This window comes from Peromyscus californicus, unplaced genomic scaffold (assembly GCF_007827085.1).
Source record: "Peromyscus californicus insignis strain IS unplaced genomic scaffold, ASM782708v3 Scaffold_7__1_contigs__length_154581171, whole genome shotgun sequence".
Lineage (NCBI taxonomy): Eukaryota > Metazoa > Chordata > Mammalia > Rodentia > Cricetidae > Peromyscus > Peromyscus californicus.
In genome coordinates, this window is record NW_026294595.1 from 140,203,964 (window position 1) to 140,230,340 (window position 26,377).

Below are 26,377 nucleotides of genomic sequence, written 5' to 3' on the forward strand. Positions count from 1 at the left end.
ACAGTGTCCTGGGTTTGATTCCCAGGACTACACAAGACAGACATGGTGGCACATGCCTGTGGTCCCAGAATTTGGGAGGTGGAGATGGAAGGTTCAAAGTTATCCTGTATAGCAACTTTGATGACAGACCTGGCTACATGAGACCCTGTCTCAGCAGGATGGGGTGGGATGGGACAGCAGCAGTGAGTAGTCTGTGTTGGGGGGGTGGGGGGGTCTGAAGATGAGTCACTACTTGGGAAGCACCTCAGCTCAGCATCCAAGTTCTCTCAAGGGTACAGTGAGGCTTCTAGACTTCAGAACCAAGTTCTGTTTCGGCCCCTGCTCCTATGTAGAGCTCCTGGAGACTTAATTGTCTCCTGCCTCACTTTCCCTACCTAGAAAAGGGGGATAGAAACTTCACTTCCATCTCAGGGCCAGAGGTCAGGATTAAATGAGATGATGCCTCGGCTGCGCTGCTGGGGTCAGGGCTGGCTCACCGGACCTCACAGGTGAGCAAGCACAAGGCTGAAGCTTGAAAATGCTCCTGTGAGCTCCACTTGCCTGCCCTGGTCCCAGCCTGCCTCTGAGCTCAGAGTCACGAATCATGAAACCAGATCAGGAGCCACATTGTTGTTAAGGAGCCACCTTGTTATACACTGTTATGTATACATTGTTATGTCTTTGTACCTTCCAGGAATACGTTTCTGTTTCCCAAACCTGAACAACCCTGCAAAACATGTTTTTCATTCTGCACTGAATGAATGAACCCATAATGTATGACTGTCCTTGGTCTTGTGAAAGTATGTTTTCAAGATACCTTGGTCGATACCCATGACCACCTACCCCAGGATGTATGACTCCCCTTCCCTATATAAGGGACCTCAAAAAGGCAGTGAGGGACTGCTCTCTGAAATCCCAACTTACGGTGAGCCGGCTGGCCAGTCCGGGGTACACCTCTAATATAAAGCTTGCTCCAGTGAGATGCTTGTGGAATTGACCTTTCTCCTTATATATTCAGATTTAACAGAATGGCATTCGGAATGGCATGCGTTAGTCACCATCGACATCTAGGCTTCATGTCACTGGCATCAAGGGCAAAGACTTTGGAATCAGACTGCCTGGATTTCAATCCCAACTCCACAGCTGCTGTGTGACCTTAGGCAACTTACTTTCCCTCTCTGTGTTCTGACTTTGTTGCACTAAATGGGGGTAACAGCAGCATCGGCCTCAGAGGTTTGTGGGGAGGTCTCCCTAGGGCCATATGTCAGAAGTGAGGTGACTCATGAGCTCTGTGTTACCCCAATACTAGTGCTAGCCTTGGTGCATGCTTATAAGGAATCCCAGGAGCTGTACCAGACCTATTCTCCATTTCTCCACCACCAGGCATGAGGGTAGACCCAGAGGCTAGAATCAAGAATTGTCCTAACCTAGGTGACAAATCCCGGCTGTCTCTTCACTTGTTCCCTGGAGCTGCAGTTGGAGGCTGGTCACACTTTCCAGCCCCACAGCTCCAGGCCTTGCTCAACAGAACACCACGTCCCCTGGGTCCACAGTTGCCCACAGATCCTGGGCCTGCAGCATGCCTCCTGGGCTGCAGTCCTCACCCTTCTCGTGCACAGTTCCTCTTCCTCGGAAGCAAGCCCACAGCCTCCATTCTTCTCTGGCTCCTCCCTTGCCACAGTGGCCCCTGCTCCCCGGCGAAGCCTCTGTTCCTCTGGTGTCTACTGCAGCTCCTCCAGGCTTTCACTTCACAGCGCCTACTCCTTCCTGGCCAGCAGTCCCTCCCTCCCTCCCTGCAGCCCCCTGATCCTCCCAGCCCATAATCCTCCCTCCTCTAGTCCAGTGCCCCCACGTCACCCCAGCTCTCACCTCACAGCCTTTGGCCATGGCGAAGCCACCTCCCAGGAGAAGGATGATATTCCAGGGCACTGTCTCCTGGGCTTTCTTCCAGCTCAGCAGGGGCTCAGTCTCTGAGTTGGGAGCTAGGTAGAGAGAGAGAGGGACCCAATCTGGCTCGGGCTCAGGGCTGCTTGACTGTGGGGAGGGATGGCAGCCCTGAACCCTCATCTTTGTGGGGACTTTCAGGGACCCCAGGAAGCCAAGCCTGCTTCTAACATCTGCCTTGGGGCTTTAGGGAGAAACCTCAGCCCTCACTTCAATCAGAATGGAAATCATTTTCAAGGTTCCTATAGTTAAGGATATTCTGGACCCAGGCTCTCCACATGCCTGGTTTAAATGTCTCACCAGCCTTTCCGGCAAAGGGCTATTTTTGTCCTCATTTACAAGAGAAAAGGCTTTTCTCTGTGTTTGAATGTGGGGACTGGGAAGCCAGGAGAAGTGATTTGGCTCTGGGTCCTGAATGCCCATTCTCTAGGAAGAGAGGAGGTCTCTGTACAGCCTTCTGGGTCCCAGACTGTAGCCCAGGAGATCTGTGGGGACGGTGGACCCAGAAGTGCTGGATTTGGTCTTTTGGTTTAGAATGCCCTTTCTCAAAAACAAAGGGCAAAAAGAGGAAGGAAATTGAGAAAAATAGACCTCAGGGTCCTCGAGTCAATGGCATTGTGGGGTGACTACTATTTCCTGGAAAGTGGCACTGGACAGCAGTGGCTACAGTGGGGTAGGTGGGCAGCAAACCACTGGCCCTGGGGTTGGAGGGAGCTGGGCTGTGCTCGGTAGGCCCGACCTGGGATCGGGAGGAAACTGCAGTGCCGAAGGAAAGGCAGGTAACAGCCAGACTTGGGACACCAAGTTAACATTCCCTCTATAAGCTGGGTGCCTTGGGCCAGTGACTCCACCTCTCTGAGCCTTGATTTCCTCATCTGCAAGACGGGATGGCAACACTTCCTTCAAGGACTCAGGAGTGTGAGGGGCTTAGCCCACAACAAGCCCTGGTTCTTCATCTGACCAATACATCCCACATGTCCACCATGCACTTAATGCTCTTCTTGACACAGAAAGTGTATGGAGACCAACTCTTTCCTTGGAGAACAGACATATCCCAGGGAAGACAGATAATAAATAAATACATATCAAAGATGGAAAATATCATGTGTTGTAAGGAATAATCAAATAAGTAATAGAACAGAGAGATGGGAAGGAGATGCTTCTGGATGGTGTATTCTGGGAGGGTTTCTCTGGAGAGGTGGCATTTGGGCAGAGCTCTGAATGATGTAGTTGAGTAAGCCAGGCAGACATCTAGAGGAAGAGCTGGTTGGGCAGGGAGGAAACAAGAGCTATATGCTGGTCATCATCATTGTCATTATCATCGCCATTGTCCTCACCATCATCAACATCATCATCAACACCATTGTCAACATCATCATCAACACCATCATCATCAAACCATCATCACCATCACCATCATCATCACCATCACCATCATCATCACCATCATCAATGCCATCATCAACATCATCACCACCATCATCACCATCACTCATCACTATCACCATCAGCAGCAGCATCATCAACATCATCATCACCATCACTATCATCAACGCCATCATCAACATCATCACCCCCATGATCACTATCATCAACATCATCAATACCATCATCACCATCATCAACACCATCATCATGATCACCATTGCCATAATTATCTGCCTATCCACCACAGCACAGTACCTAGCTACTGAGGCCTTAGGCCAATACTGACTGACTATTAAAGAGATACACGTAAGTGCCGCTGAGACCCATGAAGGGAAGGCAGTTGGTGTGATAAGGACACCCATGTGGCCTGGTTTCTGTAGCTTATCTCTTTTTAACTAAGTCTGTGATCTTTATCAGGTGACTTCTTCCCATGGAAACACAGGGGCCCCTTGCCAAGACTCCGTGGAGATCCTGCTCCATAGAGAAACACTACAAAATGTTGCCTCAGTCACATTTGTGTGAACCAACTGATAGCCCAAGGATGGCCATGCATGGAGTCTCCATCCCTGCCACACACTAATTCCCAAAACTCCGTACTGACAACCCTCTGCAGAGGGGACAGGGTAACTTCATCAACCTGACCAATCACACTAAGTGACTTCATGCTACTGTTATGGCCCCATGTATTGGCTTTGCAATTTGAATTATTTGGCAATATCTAAAACTAGGGAGATTTCATGCAGAAATCTAGATTCTTTGCTTCTCAGAAAAATCAGATGGAAACTAGTTCAGTTTTTGTGTATGGTGACAAGGAGTGAAAACAGTGACATCTTCCCTGGAAAGTGGAATTGTCAGGTGTGAGTGTGAACAGACCTTGATGTGCTCAGGGCTGGAGGTCCAGCTTGACTGGCTTTAGGATCACCATGGCAACACACCTTTGGATATGTTTGTGAGGGTGTTTCCAGAGAGGTTTAACTAAAGAGGGAAGACCCACCCTGAATGTGGGCGGTGCCATCCCATATAAGACCCACCCTGAATGTGGGTGGTGCCATCCCATATAAGACCGGCCCTGAATGTGAGCGGTGCCATTCACATAAGACCCACACTGAGTGTGGCAGCACCATCCCATGAGGTGGGGTTCGAGATTGAATCTAGCCACCTGCCGATTCTGCCACCATGTGTTCCACGCCTTGCCCAACTGTTTCCCCTCAAGTGGGACAAAACAATCTAGTTTCATTGTGATGCTGTGATAAAACACCCTGACAGAAAGCATCTGAGGGGAAAAGGGGTTGCTAGCTCATGATGTGGGGTAGTCAAGATAGCAGGAACTCAAGTGGCTGTGTGCTACAGGTGGGGAGGGAGTAGGCTGGAATCCGTGAAGACCCAATAGAGAAGATGCAAAGGTGGGCCCTGGAGAAGAGCAGATGCGTCCAGGAAGGAGACACAGGAAGGAGGCTTCAAAACAGAGACACAAGCAGTAGACTCTGAGAGAAGGGAGACCCTGAGGGGAGGGAGACCTGAGGAGAAACCCTGAGGAGAGAGAGACCTGAGGGGAGGGAGACCTGAGGAGAGAGACACTTCATGGTTTTTAAAAACCTAGCCCAGCTCAGGTTTGTCTGTCTGGTTCTTTAGGTTCTTTAGGCATCTGAACTGCAACTCCTACCTTGAGGAGAAGCTTTCTATAAAATACCCGAAAGTAATACAGTTGGCTTTGTGGACCGAGAGATCAAATTGTCCTTGTCTTTATCCTCATGTAACTAAAAACATACAACTTCCAAGATCTTCTGAGGAAATGCAAAGCCTTTTAAACAGGCCCTGGAAGCTGAAGTACATGGAACAGACATAAGTCAGGGTATAGTTTTTTTCTGGCTTTTTCACAACCATTTGAAAATGTGGCAAGGATCCTTAGCTCCTGAGTTGCAGTAAACACACAACAAAACAAAAACATATCGCTGCTAGATCTTTCCCAGGGACTGTAGCTGTTAATACCTGTCCTGATCGGTCACCCGGGCAGTCCCAAGTCCTCAGACAGGTAGCACACTGACCTTGTGGGTAGCAGCAGAGCTGGAGAGCTGCTCCCTGATTCCCAAGCCCCTGAGCAGTCCTCATCAGGCCCACAACTCCAGCTGTGACCATCTTACCTTTGAAGTCAAACCACCACTTGAGGGAGGGCTTCTGGGACGGGAAGAAGAACAGGACAATGACAATAGCCACACCCGTGACGGCATCCGAGACAAACCTGCAGGGAGACGGCCACAGCAGGTCACTCCGGCGACTTGTCAAAGGATCTGCAGATGGGACACTGAGGCCTGTGGGACCACCATCCTGCATCCTGCCCAGGGCAGATGTGGCTACCCAGGTAGGCCCAAGCTGTTGTGGAATATTAGTTGAAGATGTGTTACATTTGTTTATGCTGTGGAACATTTGCATAATGATGCAAAGATGTGTTGCATTCTTTTATGTTGCATTTGTTTAACTCTGTGAAGCTGTGTTACTGTGCCTAAAACACCTGATTGGTCTAATAAAGAGTTAAACAGCCAATAGCAAGGCAGGAGAAAGGATAGGCGGGACTGGCAGGCAGAGAGAATAAATAGGAGGAAAAATCCGGGAGGAGGACTCCAAGGGCCAGCGACCCAGCTACACAACCAGCAGCTACACAACCATCAACGGAGTCAGAAAGAAAGAATGGGAAAAGCCCAGAGGCAAAAGATAGGATAATTTAAGAAAGAACTGGCAAGAAATAAGCCAAGCTAAGGCTTGGCATTTATACGTAAGAAAAAGTCTCCATGTGTGATTATTTGGGAGTTGGGTGGTGCCTCCCCAAAAAGAGCTAAAGAGTAAAGAACAAAAAAAAATTTAAAAACCCAACAACACCAAGCGATTACCCGGGATACCCTAGGGCATTTTGCTCCTGTCAAACAAAAGCTTGCCCTCCTGATCTAAGGACCTAAGAATAGGGACTTTGCATAGAGCACATATAAATCACCTAAACTTGGACCCCAAGAAGAACCCTGTATGTGTGTGTCCAGCTTTTGCTTCGGTTCCTCCTGGCACAGGCAGCTCACCACTAGAGAGACAGCTATCCACACCAGCCAAGACCAGGCCCACCAGCCTCACGGCTCCTCCAAACCCAGCTTCCACATTTTTAAGGACTCATGCTATGTCTTTGTGGGGGCTTGGTAAACATGAGGCCTTCAGAGCAGACTTCGGGGGTTTCCGGAAACAAAAATGACCTGTTTAAGCAGACCACGGCCTGTGGAGGGAATGAGCCTTAAAACCTGACTTTCCCAGCTCTTAGTTCGAAGAAGCCCAGCACCCATTGCTAACTCTTGCGGCTCACACCGAACAAGAGTATTTGAAATTGCCAAGAAGATGGAGGGGCGGGGCCAATCGCACATCCTACGTGGAGCCACTTTTCTGCCACCTTCACAGGGGACAGGCCTGGTGAGGGCAATGGGGACATATAAGGAGTGAGATGATCTGTGGGGTTAGTCCTGGGGAGGGTGGTCGGTAGCCTGTTTCACACTCCTACATATGACCACTCCTCTACCCAGCATTCTACCTCTAGACATTTATCCTCAAGAAATAATCAGACTTGCATACCCACCCTCCAATAACTGCGCACTGCTCCCAGGGAAAGGCCTATGCTTAGCACACCTGAGAAGGGCTTAGATAGGTGCTTATCCACCCTTCCCACCACAGTGTCTGTCCTTCCTTCCCAGCAGCTCAAACAGTTGAGTCTTTCAGGCTCCAGCTTCAGAGGACATCCCTTTCCCGGTCCTGAGTTCTTTCCAGAACTACTCAGTGTTTTATGAGGATAACAATGCCCCACTCCATTGTTTTACAGTACAGCCCACTCCCCTTTTCGACACACCCAGCCCAAGCTGCAGTCACTTGATTGTCTAGAACCTGCTCTTGTCTATGCCCATGGCACCTGCTTAGCATGTGACATAGTCTCCATAAGAGAGTGGCTGATGGAACCAATGGCCACTGAGTCACATCGCTCATAAAGGCGTCTGAGCGCTTGTCACCTGAGGTACCAAGAGTTATCCTAACCTCTTTTGGGAGGTACTTCTGCCCCTCCAGCTCCACATGGCCCACTTCAGAATCCTCCCACCAAGCCTTGCCTTGAGGGTCTGCAGAATCTCACCCAGGGGCGAAGAGGCTGGCCCAGCCAGGGATGAACTTCGGGTCCCGGGAGAAGAGAAGAACGGCAAATGTACAGAACAAGACGAAGACCGCCTGTTCGGCGAACCTGTGGTGCAGAGATGTAAGCATGCTCATCATCCTGGGCTCGGACAGGAGCTGGGAGGGGCCATTCGCTCGAAGCCCAGAGTGAGAGAGGGTGCCCCAGGGCGGAAGGGATTCCCATCTTCCCAGGGTTTCCAAAGGCTTCTACCATTGTTAAGGAGAACTGGCCAAGGTCCTACAGAAAATGCAGACAGACAGAAAGAGAGCCAAAGAAAGAAAGAAAAGCAGAAAAGGGGACAAGCCGGGAGTGATGGAATACACTTTTAATCCCAGCACTCAGGAGGCAGAGGCAGACAGATCTCTTTGAGTTCAAGACCAGTCTGATCTACATAAAGAGTTCCAAGATAGACAGAACTACATTGTAAATGGAGGCAGAGCCTCTCCGTTCGGATGGCTGGTTCCAAATAAACATACAGAAGCTTATATCAATTATAAATGCTTGGCCGATGGTTCAGGCTTGTTACTAACTAGCTCTTACATTTAAATTAACCCATTTTTATTAATTTATTTATTGCCACATTGCTGTGGGCTGCAGGAATATATCATAAGAACTCAGCTGGTTATGGTAAAGTCACTACCTGGAGGGATCAAGAAATTCCTCCAAAGGAAGCCAAATTCCAAGGAGCTTTTGGTGTTATATATCAGCTGTATTCTGTTATGAAAATCATGTGTGCCTTCATAGTTTTCCCAATTGATTTTTCCCTAAGAAAGCTAACTTTGTGAACTGATCACTCTCTGGACATACACATTCAAGGTATTTGGAGAACAGCCTCAGGAAAGACTTCCTCTAGAATCAGATATCTCCCTTAGCCACTTTCAAGGACTAGCAGTAATAACAGTTCACATATAAGTCTCCTGATTTAAGGTAAATTCCACAAGGAGACACCGCCTAGGTCAGGTGGACGTTAAGTAATAGCTTTACACAATTTAGCTTGGACCCTCCTTTCTTACAGCCTTACTAACTTAATAGACCTCTAACTCCTTACCTAACCACTTCTAGGAATATTTGGATAACCTTCTGCGCTGACAGCTATGCTCAGCCAGAACCCCAGTTCAAGCCTCCCTGTAATTATCGTCATTGGCAGCATCCAGCCAGGTCCATCCCCAGATGGAGGAAAGTACCTTATCAGAGATACCTCTGTACTCTCTAAGAACAGACTTAAGCATCCAGGCTACCTGTTTGAGAAGGCCTGACGGATGTGCCAATTAAGCTTTACTTCCTCCTTTCCCAAACCTTACCTCTAGTTCCAGATCTCCCTTTAACTATCACCAGAGGCATCTAGCTGTACACAGGTTGCCTAGCGACCAAGCACACTTTCCCCCACCCTGCAGAAAAACAGCAGATAGCTTGGACAGATAGGAGCCACAGGAAAAAAAGAAAGCAGTTTTATTTTCTCCCATTTACCTAGCAACTTACAGATTTTTAACATTTTCTAACAATCACATTTAAAATTATAGTTGAGCATATAAGATCCCTCTTCTTAGATATTAACTGAATTTAGCCTTTAGTTAATTCATTAGTCACTTCCCCTTTGGGTTGCAAATGGTAATTAACAACTATTGCCCCTCTTTGTGATTCTTTTCACCCCTCTGTTTGACTCTGGAAGCCTGGCTTTGCACTGCCAAGGGAATACTGCTTGGAAGTGTATATATACCAGGACTTCCAGGGCACGTGGAGGACGGAGAAGAGAAAAGAGAATGGAAGAACTAGATGGGTAAGAACTTGAGAGGAACAAACTGAGATGGGGAAGAACTAGATTGAAGGGCTAGAAGAGAGTACTAGAGGAACGAGATGGAAGATGAGGAAGAGCCAGATGGGGAAGAACAGGATGAGAGAAAGGAATGGGAGAGGAGCTGATATGGGAAAGAACTAGATGGATGAGAACCTAGAAGGGACAGAACTAGATGAAGGAATTAAGATAGAACCTGGAGGGGACAACAGATAAATGTAGAGAGAAATCAGGCAAGAAAGGAGCTAAAAATGAGAGCAGAGTATAAGCTTGTAGAGAGAGAACCGGCACAAAATAAAAAAGTGTATGGACTAAGGAGTTTCGTGTACATAGATTCATTTCTTTTCTTCAAAGATTAATTATCAGCTGGTTGTAGACTCTTCCTGGACTTTGGGAGGGGACTATTGAGGGGCTGGACCCCCATAGTCCCCAATACCACATGACCCGTGGCTTACCAATCCTCTGGCATCTTGTTCCTTGGGCAGTTGGCTCACGTCTGTCTTGACTCTCCCCCTCTTCCTCCCAGTCCTCAGTTTGATTCTTCCACCTAACCTTATCCTGCCTTGCCATAGGCCAAAACAGCTTTATTATCGACCAATGATAGCAACACACATTCACAGCATACAGAAGGACCATCCCACAGCACTACATAAAAGAGAGACCCCGTTAAAAATAAAAACAAAGGGAGAGACACAGAGAAACAGCCATAGAAACAGACTGACAAACACACACACACAGAGTGACAGATACTCCAAGAGGGGTATACACAGAGAGAGGCATGGCCAGACACAGAAAGGGGGTGCACAGAGGTGGAAAGACAGACTCCCCGAGTCTAGAAGCAGCAGCTAGCAGTGTACTTAGTTCAGAGTGAGGAATGGAGTCCTAAGGCACCTAGGAAGTAATGGCCAAACCACTCCTTGAATTTGAGCTCACTGAAGCCTGCATGTTTTTATCACATGGGAAGCATGCATTAGACAGGCAGACAGCTTTGGGAGGTAGCCTGTGTACTAGAAGGAAAAAGGTATCTTAGGTAGGACAGGGAAGATGCCCAGCCAAGTCCACCCTGAGCTCAACAGTCCCTAAGGTGTCTCTGCCCCAGCACCAGGGCAAGGCAGGAGCCATCTTCTGGCCTCTGTCACCACCACCCTCAGCCACTGGCCCTGAGGCACACCTGGGACTCAGCCAGGGCCAAGCTTGAGGTAACTCCCCCGAAAACTCAAGGACCAGCTCACTCACACCCAACACTCGCTCGTACTTGATGGGCCCCAGGTTCTGGAACTCTTCTCGAATCACAGCTCGGGCGTTATCCTCCGCATCAGCTCTTATCTCAGACTTCTTCTTCCTCCAGCCCCTGGGCGGAGAGGGCAGGTTAGGAGGGGTGGCAGCAGAGGGGGTTACTTTACACTTTAAACTACTGTTTTTGTTTAGTTATGTGTATGTGGGAGCCTGCAAGTGTCCTGGTGCACATGTGGGGGTCAGAGGACCACTCACAGGAGTCAATCTTTCCTCCCATGTGGCTTCTGGGTATTGAACTCATGTGGCTTCTGGGTATCGAACTCATGTGGCTTCTGGGTATTGAACCCATGTGGCTTCTGGGTATTGAACTCATGTGGCTTCTGGGTATTGAACTCAGGCTATCAGCCTTTACCTGCTGAACCATCTTGGTGATCAAAGGTTTAACTTCTCAACTACCTCCCCGGCCCCTGCCCAGCTGCAACATCCCCTTCTGAAGACTGTGACAGCCTGATGTTTGACCTCCCAGCCTCTGTCTTTCCTTCCTAAAACTTACATTTTTATGTCCAACTGACCTTTTAAAAATGTGAAATGGGATTGGCTATGTTCTTGGGTTTTAAATCCTTTCACGAGTCAAACACACACACAATGAACAAGAAGTCAATAGAACAAAACAGAAATAGACTCCATCACAAGCGAGAATTCAGCCACGGTGAGGACAACATCTCAGACTGGCATGGAGAAGACGGCTCTTCAGTCACCATGCTGGATGTGTAGGTCAGTGGACTGAGTCCAGAATGTTTCAGTTCTGGAATTAGGTGATACTTGTGCCATAAAGTATTTACTTGTTTTTGTTTGTTTGTTTGTTTTGTCTCGGTTCACCCTACATGACGGTTCCTGTCATCGGCCTGACAGGATTTAGGATCACCTCTGGCCATGCCTGTGAGGCACTGCCTTGACTAGGTGGGAAGACACATCTTAACTGTAGGTAGGACAATTCCCTGGCAGGGAATCCTGGACTGCATAAGATTGAAAGTGAGCTGCTGGGCATCTGTTCATCATTGTCTGCTCACTGACCATGGATATGATGTGACATGCTGCTTTAAGTGTTCCCTGTCTTGACCTGCCTGCTATGGTGGACTGTGTCCTTTGAACTGTGAGCCAAAATAAACTCTTTCTCCCTTAAGGTGTTTCATTGGGGCATTCAGAGGAAACGGGCACTGAGATGTGGGGCCTTTGCTGTGACAAACCTGACCATGTGGCTCTTAGGCCTTTGGAACTGGTTTATGGGAAGAATGTGGAAGAGTTTTGGAGCTTTAGGCTAGAAAAGCCTTCAAATGCTGGAAGACGAGTTTAATGAGCCATTCTGGTGAGAGCTTGGAAGACAAGAATACTAACAGAAATGTAGATGGGTTCAGGTGGGGAATAAGGGCTCCATCTGCACCTGGAATAGGGGCTGTTTGTATGATATTTCAGCCAAGAGAAGTCGGATTGAGAGATCGTGGACTAATGTGTTCAGCAGAGGATTTCAGGGCAGGAGAGTGTTCAGGTGAGCCCTGAGAAAGCAGCTCTAATTGGTAAGGAGATCAGCACTGTAGAAGAAAGCCTAAGGTTTAAAGACAACTCCCTCAGAGGGTCAGCATACAGGGATGGACACAACTGGGGTCCAAGGGGGCAGGCTACATCTCCAGCTGGCAGCAGAACTTGGCAGCATCGTCTATGTGGAACTGGTTGGCCAGACATGAGGGATGGACAATGGGTGTGTGTGTGTGTGTGTGTGTGTGTGTGTGTGTGTGTGTGTGTGTGTGTGTGTGTGTTGGAGGAGCTGAGGCCTGGTAATATGTGGCAGGGTTGGTGTTCCTGGAAAGAGGCCCTGAGAGGCCGCTGCGCAAAGCTTGAAGGTGAGGCCTAAGTTGTGGTGGAGATTTAGGGATGTTGGAGATGACAGGACCATAGGGCATCTGCCGTGGGGTGGAGCTTTCCTAAGAGAGGAGCTGTGTGTGCCACAGGGGGCAGGGCTGGAAGAGTGGGGATGTCCCAGCCATTTGGAGCCTAAAATAGTGTAACATGAGCCCCAGGTCCCAGGCATGGAGCTTCAGGGTTTGGCATTTGCCCTACTGGGTTTTAGTTTGGCTTAGGTTTGGTTGTTCTTGGCTTTGCTCTGATATCTACTTTGAACTCGGTAGATTATATGTGGTGTTACACGATGCATATATGTAAGCTCGCTGCTTTGGAGTTTTCAGGAGATAGGACTGGTAATGATTATGGGAATTTGAAAGTTGTCTGGATGTATTTTGTGTTATTATAGGATCATAAGCTCATGGGGGCAAAAAGTAGAAGATTATGGGTTAAAATCAAGGTGTTTGGTGTCAAGTTGACAAAGGGCATGGTTGTGATTGTTGATGTTCATTATTAATCAGACAGAATCTGGAATCACCCAGGAAATAGACTGAAGAGATAAATAACCACCACTCACCACTTTGTGTTGATTTTTGAGTCATGTATGTGTGTTTTCTATTCAAATGGAACACACATATTAAAAAAAAAAAAAACCCAGCCAGGCATGGTGGCTCACATCCTTAATCCCAGCACTCAGGAGGCAGAGGCAGGTGGATCTCTGCGAGTTCGAGGCCAGACTGGTCTACATAGTGAGTTCTAGGACATCTAGGGCTGTTACACAGAGAAACCCTGTCTCAACAAAAGAAAGGGAAAAACAACCACCACCACCAACCCCAATCATTCCGGGAATGGTGGTGCACATCTTTAATCCTGGCACTCAGGAGGCAGAGACAGGCAGATCTCTGAGTTCTAAGTCAGCCTGGTCCACACAGTGAGCTCCAGGCCAGCCAGGCTGAATAGTGAACATCTGTCTCAAAACAAGAAACCACCAAACAAACAAACAAACAAAAGCAACCCACAGTGGCTATCTTGTGTGAGGACCAAACCCCCACAAGGCCCTCCACAATCTAACTCAGGGCTTCTTTGTTCTGGGGGTGTCTGCACACGTCAGAATGTTGAGCAGTACTCCCGGCTCTTCCCAGGAGATGCCAGCAGCCCTTCTTCAGCTGAGAACCAAAACGTTTCCAAATGTCCCCCTGTGACTGGTTTTCCGCCCTTGTTTCGCGCAGATCTCCCTCTCGTTTCCGGAGTCCAGTTGCTTGGCCTTCCAGCAGCGTCAGATCAGCCCTCGCCACCCCTGCCCTGGGTCCTGAGCACTTGCTCTTTTAGCCCCCTGCAAGGCCCTTCTTCCTGTGCCGATCGCTGCCTGCCTGCCTTCCTTCCTCAGGTTAATTCTGCTCACTCTTCACATCCCAGTTCAACTATCACTTCCCGGGGGAAGAGCTCCTGGTTAGGTCGGAGACTCCAGTCCAGCACTGACTCTCACTCTGCCCTTCTGGAAGCTCCACCATGCTGTGCTGCTCACTGAGCCTCCCTAACCCAGAGTGCAAGCTCCCCACGGTCAGGGTCAGCTGCTGCCTTGTGTCCTCGGCACCCATGCTGGGCACACAAGGCTCAGAGGCTATTTGCTAAGTGAAGACGGAGTCACGGGGACTGACCGGAAATGTCCTGTCGTCTCTCAGATATCTCACTGTCTCCCTCTACATGCACTTCCTCCCTCACAGCCTATTCTGTGGTCCCCCAACCCCTAAACCTCTCAGGTGCTAGTCACACAACGGAGGAGATGAAGGGATCCTGGCTCAGCCTCATTCTTGGCATCTTGCCCGTGACCCTCACTGAGAGTTTCTCTCAACTGTAGCTGATTTTATCTACAGGTCTACCAGACACAGAATTAAGAGCTGGGAAGGTAGCAGAGTTCAGACTTGCACAGAGTGGGACTGGGACCCTGGCCACGTGGCTAAGTCTGGCTGTGCGTTCCTGGTTGAGCTGGCTCTCAACCTGGGCTTCTGCCCTCAGAACCTTGGAAAGTGCCTGAGGCCAGGAGCATCCCACAGGTGCCTCTCTCTGTTCAAAGTGTTCACACCTCAACTCCAAAGTGGATCCCATTGGTCCCACTGCAGAGAGGGTCCAGTCCAGCCTGGAGGTGAGGGGAGGGCACTGGTTAGAGAATGAGTAACTGTACCACGCCGCCGCCGCCTCCAGCTCAGGTCCTGTGTAATGACTCCCTAATTCTAACCTATATCCGCACAGTACCTGGCTCACATTTTCAGTCTTGCCCTCTAAATAGACTCACCACTTTGATTAAAGAAATGGATTTCCAGCCACTTGGGGTGCCACACACCGTAATTCCAGCCCTGAGCAAGTGGGGACAGGAGGAGGGCTACATAGTGAGACTCTGTCTTAAAAAGACAAAGGGAGGGGCGGATAGCTCAACGACAGAGTGTCTGCCTGGTGTGCACAAGGCCCTGGGTCTGACTTCAGGAAGCACACACAAAAGAAACAGACAAAAATGAATTTAAATCTCAAACTTCATATCACATTCATAAATGGAAGATAAGAATCACTGTCAGGGGCTGGGGAGATGGTCATCTGGTAAAGTCTTTGCCCTGTCAGCACAAAGACCTGAGTTTGATCCCCAGAACCATGTAAAAAAAAAAAAAACCTGGGCATGGTGCTGCATGCTTTCAAGCCCAGTACTAAGGATGTGGAGACAGACTAACCCCTGGGTTCTGCTGGCCAGCCAGTCTAGGTTATTTAGTGAGTTCCAGCCCAGTAAGAGATCCTAGGGAAAAAAAAAAAAAAAAAAAACAGACATGGGAGGGGGTGAGGTAAAGGTGGCACACGCCTTTAATCCCAGCACTCGGAGGCAAAGGCAGTCGGATCTCAATGAGTTCAAGGCTAACCTGGTCTACACAGCATATTCTAGGACAGCCAAAACTGTTACACAGAGAAATCCTGTTTCAAAAAACTAAAAAAAAAAAAAAAAAAAAAAAAAAAAGAAGGATAAATGGCTCCTGAGGAATGACACCTGAGATCTTCAGGCCTTAACACACGTCTGAAAATGCATGTACCCCCAAACTCATGCAGACGCACACACACCGCCATCGTCGTAAGCAGAAAGAAACCATAAAGATAAACATGAGAGCCGAGCACAGGGTTACAACTTGATTCGACACCATCACTGGCCCAAGCCATCCTGGGAACCAGAGTCACCTTCTCTTTGTTCAAAGGGCAACAGGTGGGGCCCATCAGGGAAGCATGGGCTTTCCCATCCTCCCTCTAGAGGAAGGTCCCACATACCTCCAGCTTATTCCGCCATAGAGGAAGGAGATCCAGAGCCAGCCGGCCAGTAGGAACAGCAGCATGAGAGGGAAGGCAAAGATGAACCAGGAGCCGAAATTCACCACATCGCACTGTGGAAAGAAACTGGAGAACAAAAGAAAGTAAGGGAAGCCATCAGACAGGACCATGGGGCCGGCAGGTGAGCTCCAGGGGCCAGGACAGAGCTAAGGGAAGTACAGGGCGAGAAGACTCCTCCCCCTTGACAGAAGGCACCTTTCCTTCTGTAGGGGGCCGGGTTCTGACTCAGTGGAACCACAGTGCCCTGTGCATCCCTGGGGGCCAGACAGGGAAGTAGGCAGGTGGCACCACGACAAACTCAAGGTCCATTGGTCACCATTCATGAGACAGCACGCCCAGCCCAAATCTGAGCGTCACTTGTTTTTATGCGGTGGTTAAGTGCTGGCATCTTTTTCAAATGTTTCTGGTGACTCTGACAGCAAATACACCACATCTTGGGCAGGACTGGGTGGCAGAGGCAGGCAGAGATCTATGAGTTCAAGGCCAGCATGGTCTGCGTAGTGAGCTCCTGGCCAGCCAGAGCTACACAGTGAGACCCTGTCACAAATAAAAATGATAAAACAAACAAAAAATATGGTATTATATTGGAAAGGAAAAAATGTTTTTAAATGCTTTGGATAAAAGAGTATGGACACATAACTACCAGCAGCGTGTTATAAATAAATAAACAAGACGGAACAAAACATGAGAAGTTATTGTCTGACAAATAAACAAAAGTATCAATAAACTGAAGAGAGATCCTGGGAGGATTTCATCCTTGGTTTTCTTTATCTGATTTTCTATAATAAAAATATATGTCTTGTAATCAGGCCCAAGAAAGAGCATAATAGTTAAAAAATAAATTAACATATTAGTGGATATGGGGTAAGTTGCATAAATTCCTAATATCAAAATAATACTACAAGGAAAGTAATCAAAATGTCCATAATTGATTAAGTATAATACCCGAGATAGGATCATTTCTAGCCTTTAGAATTGTATTTTCTGTAACATTTTATGATAAAATCAGGCTATAAAAGTGCACAAACAGCCTGACAAGAATAGTATTAAATAGAACGTATGATATAGATACACTCATAGAAAAGACTGGAAGGAAGCCTTCTGTCATTGGGATTGAAGGTATTTCCAATTTTAAATTTTTCTGTATTTTCTAAGAGTTTACAGTGCGCGGGTTTCATTTTGTCGCCAGAATAAACCAGTAAAATGTGTTTGTGCAGAGAGCAGCTATCTTTCGATAGCCATTCCAGTCTCCCAGGTTCCTGTGTGGGCTCAGGGAGCCTGAGGGAGTCCCTGTCTCTGCCTCCCAGTGCCGGGATGACAGGTGTGCACCACATCTGGATTTTTACCCAGTGCTGAGGGTCTAACTCAGGTCCTCATGCTGGGCCAACCCCAGAGACCTTTTACAACCACCCCCCATGTCCTTCCTCCCTCCCGCAGGTCCACGCGTTTTACTGAGATCAGCGTGACTGGTGGTCAGTCAATGTGAGGAAGCCCCAGTGCTTCCTCCCTGCTTTCTCTCTTCAGGCTGGACCCCAGGCCTGCTCGTGAGTCACAGCCGAAAGCCCTAGACATCATCCACCCCCTTATTATTCCTCACTGCCCAATGCAGGTGCTGATGGCAGCTCAGAGTCCATGGTTCCCCATCTGTCTCTAACGAGGGGCCCCGTGGACCTATGCCCAGGACCAAACACCCAATGGGAAAGCAAGAACCGAAAGGCTAAGTCCAAATCACCCCAGACCTGAAGCAGGACCATCTTAGCTTCAGGCTTCGTGGCTGCTGACAGAAAGCACGAGGCACAGCCAGGCCTAGTGCCAATCAGAGAGATGGACAGATGTCCAGAGTTTGTGCAAAAGTCAGTGGTCAAGGTAAGTGCCCAGAATCCTGGGATCTGAAAATCAGAGAGAATCTTTTTTTTTTTTTTTTTTTTTTTGGTTTAGTTTTTCGAGACAGGGTTTCTCTGTGTAGTTTTGGTGCCTGTCCTGGATCTCACTCTCTAGACCAGGCTGCCCTCGAACTCACAGAAATCCGCCTGGCTCTGCCTCCCGAGTGCTGGGATTAAAGGCGTGCGCCACCACCGCCCAGCAGAGAGAATCTTGAAATAAGATTTACAGATCACAGCCTGGGCCATCAGAGGGAAGCCCTTCCCTCCTGTTCTCAGGTCTGGGAACAGCCACCAGTCGGTGTCTAGAGACCCTGTCTGCTTGGCAGAAGGACGCCCCTACCAGAGCTGGCTCAGAGCTGAAAGCCTCTCTCTGCTCATTCTTGCCTTGGGCCAAGGCCTCCAGCTAGGATCTGAGTTGGGCTTTTCTTTCTTTCTTTTTTTTTTTTTTTTTAATCCTTGCTTCTTTTTAATTATGTATACAGTGTTCTGTTTACATGCATGCTTGCAGGCCAGAAGAGGGTACCAGATCTCACTACAGATGGTTGTGAGCCACCCTGTGGGTGCTGGGAATTGAACTCAGGTCCTCTGGAAGAGCAGCCAGTGCTCTTAACCGCTGAGCCAGCTCTCCAGCCCCAGGATCTGAGTTTTATGTCCTGTCACTCCCGCGCTGGTCTCTCAGGGTCTCCCTGTCTTACTTCTCGGGAAGCTGAACGCTGGGGTCCACACGCTCTGCGTGTGGACCACTCCCTCCTCTTCTTTAAAACAAATCATTTGCTTGTCGGTTTTTGAGACGATGTTTTGCTAGTGTCTAACCTGAGAGCTACAGCGGTCCTCCGGCCTCAGCCTACAGGGGTGTCCCCGCCCACTCTCCCTGGTCTTACTGTTCCCTGAGACTCCCAAGAGCAGTCACACCTCAGAGCCTCTGACTTCTGCGATGCTTTCTCAGCCTCCAGAGCTCACACTCGCGGGCTCTTTCCAGATGTCCCTGCCTGACCTGTCACCACAGGGCCTGGTCTTGTCACTTCCGTACTCCCATCTCCTTCACTTGATTCCCATGCCATGTGTGCATACAATAATTTGCTTTTTGCTTTGTTTTGTGTTTTTGAGACAGGGTCTCAAGTAGCCCAGGCTGACCTCAAACCCTATGAGGGTGACCTTCAACCTCTGACCCTCCTGTCTCTAACTCCTGAGTGTTAGGATAGAAGACAAGCCATGCCATCCAGCATTCTTTTGCTTTTTGCCCATTGCCTGTCTTTTTTCCAGAATGGAGGCTCCCCAAAGATGGAGATTTGATGATACTAGGTGTTTCTCTGTCCCCAGAGCTAGGCCAAGGGGGCTTGATCACCATCCTTGGCTGGGAAATAAGTAAAAAAGGGGAGGGAGAGAGGGACAAACCCTTAGCCCACAGATCTCTCTCTGTCTGTCTCTCTGTCTGTCTGTCTCCCTCTCTCTCTCCCTACCTCCCTCCCTCTCTCTCTCCCCCCTCTCTCCCCCTCTTTCTGTGTGTGTGTGTGTGTGTGTGTGTGTGTGTGTGTGTGTGTGTGTGTGTGTGCGCGTGTGTACATGCACATGCACATATGTGTGCATGTGGGGGTCTGATGTCAATGCTGAGTGTCCTCCTCAATCACTCCCCACCTTACTTTTTGAGGTAGGATCTCTCAATGAACCTGGAGCTCATGGACTCAACTATGCTGGCTGGCCAGTGACTCCCCAGGGATCTATCTGCCTCTACCTCCCCAGAGCTCAATTACAGGCATGTACCACCACGCCTCACTTTGAAGTGGGTTCTGGGGCTCCAAACTCAGTCCTCACGCCTGCACAGCAAACACTTTGCCCACTGAGCCATCTTCTCAGCCCCACACTTACCTCTTGAGCTGGCCAAGCAGGATGAGGTTGGGGGCTGTGCCTGTGAGGGTGGCAGTGCCCCCGATACTGGCCGAGTAGGGGATGGAGATGAGGAAGCCCTTCCAGATGTTTCTGCGGTATTCTTCTTCTTTGGAGTCAACGGGCAGCTCCAGTGGGGCCTCTGCCTCCTCAGGGTGGCCTCTGTGGGGAAGTACACAGAGAGAGGCCATTCAGAGCAGTCAAGAGCTCAGGCCCCAGAGGGAGCCAACCACCCGATGCCCTGCTTGCTGCTTAAGGATTCTTCCTCGAGTCAAAACTGCCATGGACCCTGAAAGCCTTCAGCTCAGATACTCTGCTCAAAGAATTTACTCCAAGGAAACAAGATAAGCATCTCAGTTGGTAGCCAGGTGCACCACAGCATTAAATATCCATCCAAGGGGAACTGGCTAGATGCAGAGTCTCTATCTGGATGGGATACCCATACAGCTGTTACAAGGTGTCATTTCAGGGCCAGTGAAATGGCTCAGCAGGTAAAGGCCCCTGGGATTTCCATGGTGAAAGCAGAGAACTGACTCCTACAAGATGTTCTCTGGCCTCCACACTTGTGCGTGGCATGTACACTCATGCATATATGCACACAAACTCAGACAAAATGAAAATTTAAGAATGTAATTAAATGGGTGAGTTGAGAGGCATCTGTCAAGGTAAGTGTCTGTATCAGGAATCACAGGAGTGGCAGCTCACATCATTGCCCGGGCTTTTGTTGTACAAATATTCATGGAATACTGTGTCTCGTGGATGTGCAAGTATTCTAGTCTCCAATGGCATACACAATCCTCTTTCATTTCCTTCCTCGAGAATGGAATTATGGTGTTCCCCCACTTTTATTTCTTCTTTGAATTTTCTGTATTGTTTCCCTTGTACAGTTTTGGAAAAGAATGAAACAAAGTTACTAATGGTTTCTTTGAGAGACTGTGAGGAAGCCAGAGGTAGAATGGCCTGCGATTCCAGTGCTCTGAGGCTGAGGCTGGAGGATCCTGAGTTTGAGGTCAGTTTGGGCTACACAGTGAGAACCCCTTGTCTCAAAATCAGAGATCTTGATTCGGCTGGACTGGCTCACCAGTTAGCCTCGGGGGTTATCTTGCCTCCATTCCCCAGTTCTGGGGTGATAGGTGTGCACTGCCATGCCTGGCTTTTATTTACTTAGATTCTGAGGATTTGAACTCAGATCCTGAGGCTTACATGAGAAGCCCTTTAAAGACTGAGCTACCTCCCATCCCTTAAGGGGGCTGCTTTCTGTCTAGGGGTGCTATGAAGTGCTTATATGTGGCTAGAATTAGGAATTGCATGTACAGGGTCTGAGGTGGGGACAGGGTATGCTGACCATCTTGACTAAGGCATTCAGTTCACCACATGCACGTGTCTCAAAACATCATGATGTTTGTCAATTATTCATCAATAAGTCGGGAAAAGAAAAACGAATAAAGACTTAAAGAAATTGTAGAGTTCAACAGGCTTGCCTAACGTGCACAAAGCCCTGGTATGAGCTCTAACACTAGAATGGAGGCAAGGTAATTGCCCAAGCAGTTTCCAAAACATATATTTGAAACTTTATTTTCAAAAGTAAAATTGTTCGATTGCAAGAGGACCTGAGTTTGATCTTCAAACCCACATGGTGGAAGGAAAGAACTGAGTCCTGCAAGTTGACCTCTGACCTCCACATGTGTGTGGTGCCGTGAACACACAGACACACAGAGGCAACCATGGAATGGGCAAGAGGCTAACTCCAAGGCTGCAGGGCTTGTTGCTTCCCTCTGGAAAGGAGGGACCCAGGAGAGTAGACCGTGAGTGTGCCTGTATGTGCACTTTTCTGTTCCTGTACATGCACGTGTGCCCATATATGTGCATGCTTGCCTATATGTGCACTTTTCTGTTCCTATACATGCACGTGTGCCCATGTATGCATGTGTGCCTGTATGTGCATGCTTGCCTGTATGTGCACTTTTCTGTTCCTGTGCATGCATGTGTGCCCATGTATGTGCATGCTTGCCTGTATGTGCACTTTTCTATTCCTGTACATTCACGTGTGCCCATATATGCATATATGACCTGTGGAGGTCAGAAGTCAACCTTGAGCATCATCTTCAGGTGTCGTCCAGCATTTTTGAGTGGCATCTCTTGTTGGTCTGAGCTCACCAAGGAGGCTAGGCTTGCTGGAATCCAGCCTAGGAATCTCCCTGTGGCCACTGTGCTTGGCATTTTCTTTCTTTCTTTCTTTCTTTCTTTCTTTCTTTCTTTCTTTCTTTCTTTCTTTCTTTCTTTCTTTTCTTTCTTTCTTTCTTTCTTTCTTTCTTTCTTTCTTTCTTTCTTTCTTTCTACGTGGATTCTGGGATCAAACTCATTTTCGTGTTTAACAGCTACCTCCCTAGCCTCATGGCTGCCTTCTAGTTAGATATAATTAGAAGTCTTGAGATAGTGTCTTGCTATGTAGCTCAGGCTAGCCTCCAAGTCTTCATCCTTCCTCCGTCTCCAAAGGGCTGTAATTACAGGTGTGTGTGTGTGTGTGTGTGTGTGTGTGTGTGTGTGTGTGTGTGTGTGTTTCTATATCTGGCTACTGGTTGCTTTTTAAAAAACAGGGCCTTAACTCAGCCACAGCAGTGAAGGGCAGAAACCTGGACCCTGGAACAGCTGGAGAGAACTTGGGGCTGGTGTGGCACCCAGGCCTTGTCAATCACCCCTTGAATCAGGCTTAGGATTTGCCAGGAATGTGGTCAGAGCTTACCCTTCTGAGCTGGCGAGAAACTGCATCTCCGTGGGCACTGTTCGAAGTCCATTTCCCCGCACAGTAGCTGGGAGACAAGAGTAGACACGTTAGTGACTCCCAAGGAGACTAACTGGAAGTTTCCAATTCCTGTGCGGCCAGTCAGGAACGCGATTTCACTGCCAAGATGGTGTGCTATTCACTGAAGAAAACAGTGAGGCAGATCAAGAGACAGCCAGGGGAGACGGAGGAGGGAGGGAAGGAGAAGAGACAGAGAAAATAATAATGATGATTTCAGGCAGTGATGAATGTTATCAAAGAAATAAAACCAGGCTGGGAAAGAGAACGTGACAGTCAAGTGCCACGTCACTATGAGCTGATGACATTGGATGATGCCTGCAGGATGACAGTGGCCAGTCCTATGAAGCTCCATGGGAAAAGGCTACAGGAAACAGGAACATCAAGTGCAAAGGCCCTGTGGTAGGAAAAGCTGGCAGAGCTGAGCAAGCCTGGCTGTAGGTGGGGTTTTCCATCAGGACCGCCAGCTCCCCAGTAAACAACACGGTGACTTATTATTGATTATAAATATGTGGCCTATAGCTTAGGCTTGTTCCTAACTAGCTCTTACAAAATTAAGTTAACCCATATTTATTAACTTATGGTTCATGGCTTGTTACCTCATCTTCTACACGTCCTGCTTCCTCTGCGGCTGGCTGGCAACTCCGCCCTTCTTCTTCCCAGCATTCTCTCAGTCTGGCTCTCCTGCTTAACTTCTTGCCTAGCTATTGGCTAGTAAGCTCTTTATTAAACCAAAGAGAGCAACACATATTTACAGTGTACAAAAAGATGGCTCCACAATACCTGGCATCCTGGGACAGTGATGAGTCAGGAAGGGCTAAAGGGTATGGAAAGTCAAAGGTGACAGAATGCCCTGCAGGATGAGGGGCCTGAGAAGGAAGATGTGGAGTTATATTTTCCAGGTTTCTCTAGGTTTGGATGAACTGCAGGGAGCTGGCTGTCCAGCGTGAGTCAGAGGACAGTGGTTGGGTGACACCGGTGGTCACAGACACTGAGGTTGGGCAAACTGTGTGTTTCTCTTCTTTTGAAATCCAGACCTCACTGCTAGCAGGAGCAAGGGCTGGGATTCAAGTACACACATTTCACAAAATGGGCCAAGCACAAAATCTCCTGTGTCTCTTGTGTGCCTAGCAGTGAACGATGAGACAGGAAGAGGCTTGTCACAGGGTACTGCCCTCTTCTTCACAGGGTACTGCCCTTTTCTTCACAGGGTACTGCCCTCTTCTTCACAGGGTACTGCCTTCTTCTCACAGGGTACTGCCCTCTTCTTCACAGGGCACTGCCTTCTTCACAGGGTACTGCCCTCTTCTTCACAGGGTACTGCCCTCTTCTTCACAGGGTACTGCCCTCTTCTTCACAGGGTACTGCCTTCTTCTTCACAGGGTACTGCCTTCTTCTTCTCAGGGTACTGCCTTCTTCTTCACAGGGTGCTGCCTTCCAGCACAAGGTAAATGGGCAGGACATGTAACGTGGGTGGGTGTCACAGGAAACAGCACAGGGAAGGGAATGAGACATCATCTTCAGGAGTCTGGCTGACAGATGGGAGGGACATCTGTCATATCTCAGAGGTGTGCTGGAGGTGGGGACAGGACAGTGGTGCAAATTCCAAGGGTGGTGAAGAGGGATCGTCAAGGTCCTGAGGCAGGAGGGTGCTAACGTGTCAAAAAAGGAGAGTGGGACTGGAGGCTCTGTCTCTCTCATGCACACTCATGCACACACACACACACACACTCACTCACCATTTGATTTTTTTTTCACACAGGAATTTCCTTCTAGATATAGGTTACTCAGTCAGCCCTGTGTGCTGGGAGGAAGGGCACACAGTCAGCCCTATGTACAGGAGGAAGGGCACACAGTCAGCCCTGTGTGCTGGGAGGAAGAGCACACAGTCAGCCCTGTGTACAGGAGGAAGGGCACACAGTCAGCCCTGTGTACAGGAGGAAGGGCACACAGTCAGCCCTGTGTACAGGAGGAAGGGCACACAGTCAGCCCTGTGTACAGGAGGAAGGGTACACAGTCAGCCCTGTGTACAGGAGGAAGGGCACACAGTCAGCCCTGTGTGCTGGGAGGAAGGGCACACAGTCAGCCCTGTGTACAGGAGGAAGGGCACACAGTCAGCCCTGTGTACAGGAGGAAGGGCACACAGTCAGCCCTGTGTACAGGAGGAAGGGCACACAGTCAGCCCTGTGTACAGGAGGAAGGGCACACAGTCAGCCCTGTGTGCTGGGAGGAAAAGTCTGGACTCTTGCTTTGGCCTCTCTCAAAGACACCCCCTAGCCTGGGGACACCCTTCCTTGCTCCATTGTCTTGCTGGCACCAAAGGAGAACAAGACTCTGTGGTGGCTGATGTCGTCATTTCTGCTGTGTCCTGGGGTGCCCCCTCCCTGCTGAGCACAGCAGGGGTTTCAGGTGAAAGGCCAGGTCCACTCCCCCAGACTGCTGAACAGCTCACAGCCAGGGCAAGGGGACACATGTCCACATGCAGTACGTGAGGCCAGGGCCCAAGGCACTGAAGCAGAAGTAAAGGACTGTTAATAGCACACAGGTCTGGGGGTGGAGTGGAGGGGGGGAGTGGAGGTGCCCCTCCCCAGGGGATGACCTCTGACCCAGTGACCCCTGGCCCTCACCATCTCTAGTTTGCCTTGTATCTTTCCCACTGGGCCCCACGTATCTGGGGGAAGCATCAGATACTGGCAGAGTTCCCCGATACTTGGGGCAGAGCCCCCAGCCCTGGGGACTCCCTCAGGTGTGGGTCCCACCCAGAGGGTCTGGAGGGACTCTGCAGTGAGCAGAGCCTTGGCAGTTTTGACAACGTTGGCAGGAGATTCTTTTGTGAAGCCGGGGTTGAGACCAAGAGCTCTGTAGCCACAGAAGGGAAACTGAGACCTGCAATGTCTGCCCAGGCCCTGGTGGTGGGCATGTGCACCCTGGTGGGTACCATGTGGAGCCCGGCTGCTCACTGCCTACATCAGAGTTGGGGAGCTCCGTATGAGACTGTGTGATTCCACCAGACGTAAGAGGCTTCGTGTGTGCACCTGTGGGTGGGGTGGGGTCCCTCCCGATGTCAGAATGATCTGGGCACTAGTTTTGATGATGGCAATGAAGATGAAGGAGAAGTTGAAAAAGCAGGAAAGCCAAGGCAAGTGTTCCTTGCTTGCCATTTACTCTGGCTGTCCCACGGCATTCCTTTGACCCAGGTGGCCTTAGAGACTGAATGGAAACAGCTCTGTGGGGCAAAGTCTCTGGGGAACCTTTCTGGGTCCTAAAGACGCAGGTCAGCCCAGAGCTTGGCGCTTACGTAAGGGCCGCACAGGTAGCAAACCTTGAGTGTACACTACGTGGGAGGGCCGGGACCTGCAAGCTTGCCATCACACAGCACCCAGCAGCCGTGGAGCTGGGCTGCTACAGTCCTCTGCGTTTGGAAGTGAGGCCTGGAGAGGCAGGTCAAGGTTGGGGACACAGGGACCCAGTGGGTTAGTGGCAGAGCCAGGCCTTTACTGTACCTAGGACTGATGATTTACCCAGAACTGCCAATCCCCTCTCTCACACACACCTCCCTAACTCTCACCCCATGTCCAGGGCACTCACACCGGCACCTAGTAGGTCTGACACAGAACTAATGAGTATTCTAATTTCCCAGTCCAATCTCTTAAATTTGCCTCAGAAAAGAGCTAGCCTGTTGAGTTAGGTAAAGAGGACCCCATGGAGGGTCAAACACTCCCACATTAGGTAGTTTAATGAACACAATTCATTCCGCACACCCAGTAGCCTGAAGGTAAATACTGTTATCTCCATAGGATGAAGAGAAACTGAGGGATACCATAGATGCTAACTGGCCTGTTAATTTGCTTACTCATTACCTATGTGCGTTTATTGAGCACCTACTATATCCCAGCACCAACAAATGTCATTCACAAAATGAGTAGGACTGGCCCAAACTTTCCTGGGCTTGGAGACAGACCACAGACTGAAGGCAGATGATCACA

General features: G+C 49.2%; 1 protein-coding gene across 3 annotated transcripts in view; it reads right to left on the reverse strand.

Annotated features, from left to right (window-relative positions):
- Positions 1 to 26,377, reverse strand: part of Slc13a3 (solute carrier family 13 member 3) — a 71,492-nt gene that overhangs the window by 12,731 nt on the left and 32,384 nt on the right. For 2 of the 3 annotated variants that reach the window (XM_052724581.1, XM_052724583.1), the window contains exons 4-10: positions 22,335 to 22,401; positions 19,574 to 19,753; positions 15,765 to 15,890; positions 10,588 to 10,683; positions 7,502 to 7,606; positions 5,493 to 5,590; positions 1,849 to 1,961 (exon numbers count right to left, since the gene is read on the reverse strand). In XM_052724581.1, the coding sequence (XP_052580541.1) occupies positions 1,849 to 1,961; positions 5,493 to 5,590; positions 7,502 to 7,606; positions 10,588 to 10,683; positions 15,765 to 15,890; positions 19,574 to 19,753; positions 22,335 to 22,401 (785 nt within the window). The remainder of the gene's footprint in view (positions 1 to 1,848; positions 1,962 to 5,492; positions 5,591 to 7,501; positions 7,607 to 10,587; positions 10,684 to 15,764; positions 15,891 to 19,573; positions 19,754 to 22,334; positions 22,402 to 26,377) is intronic. The other variant, XM_052724582.1, reaches the window with a different exon arrangement.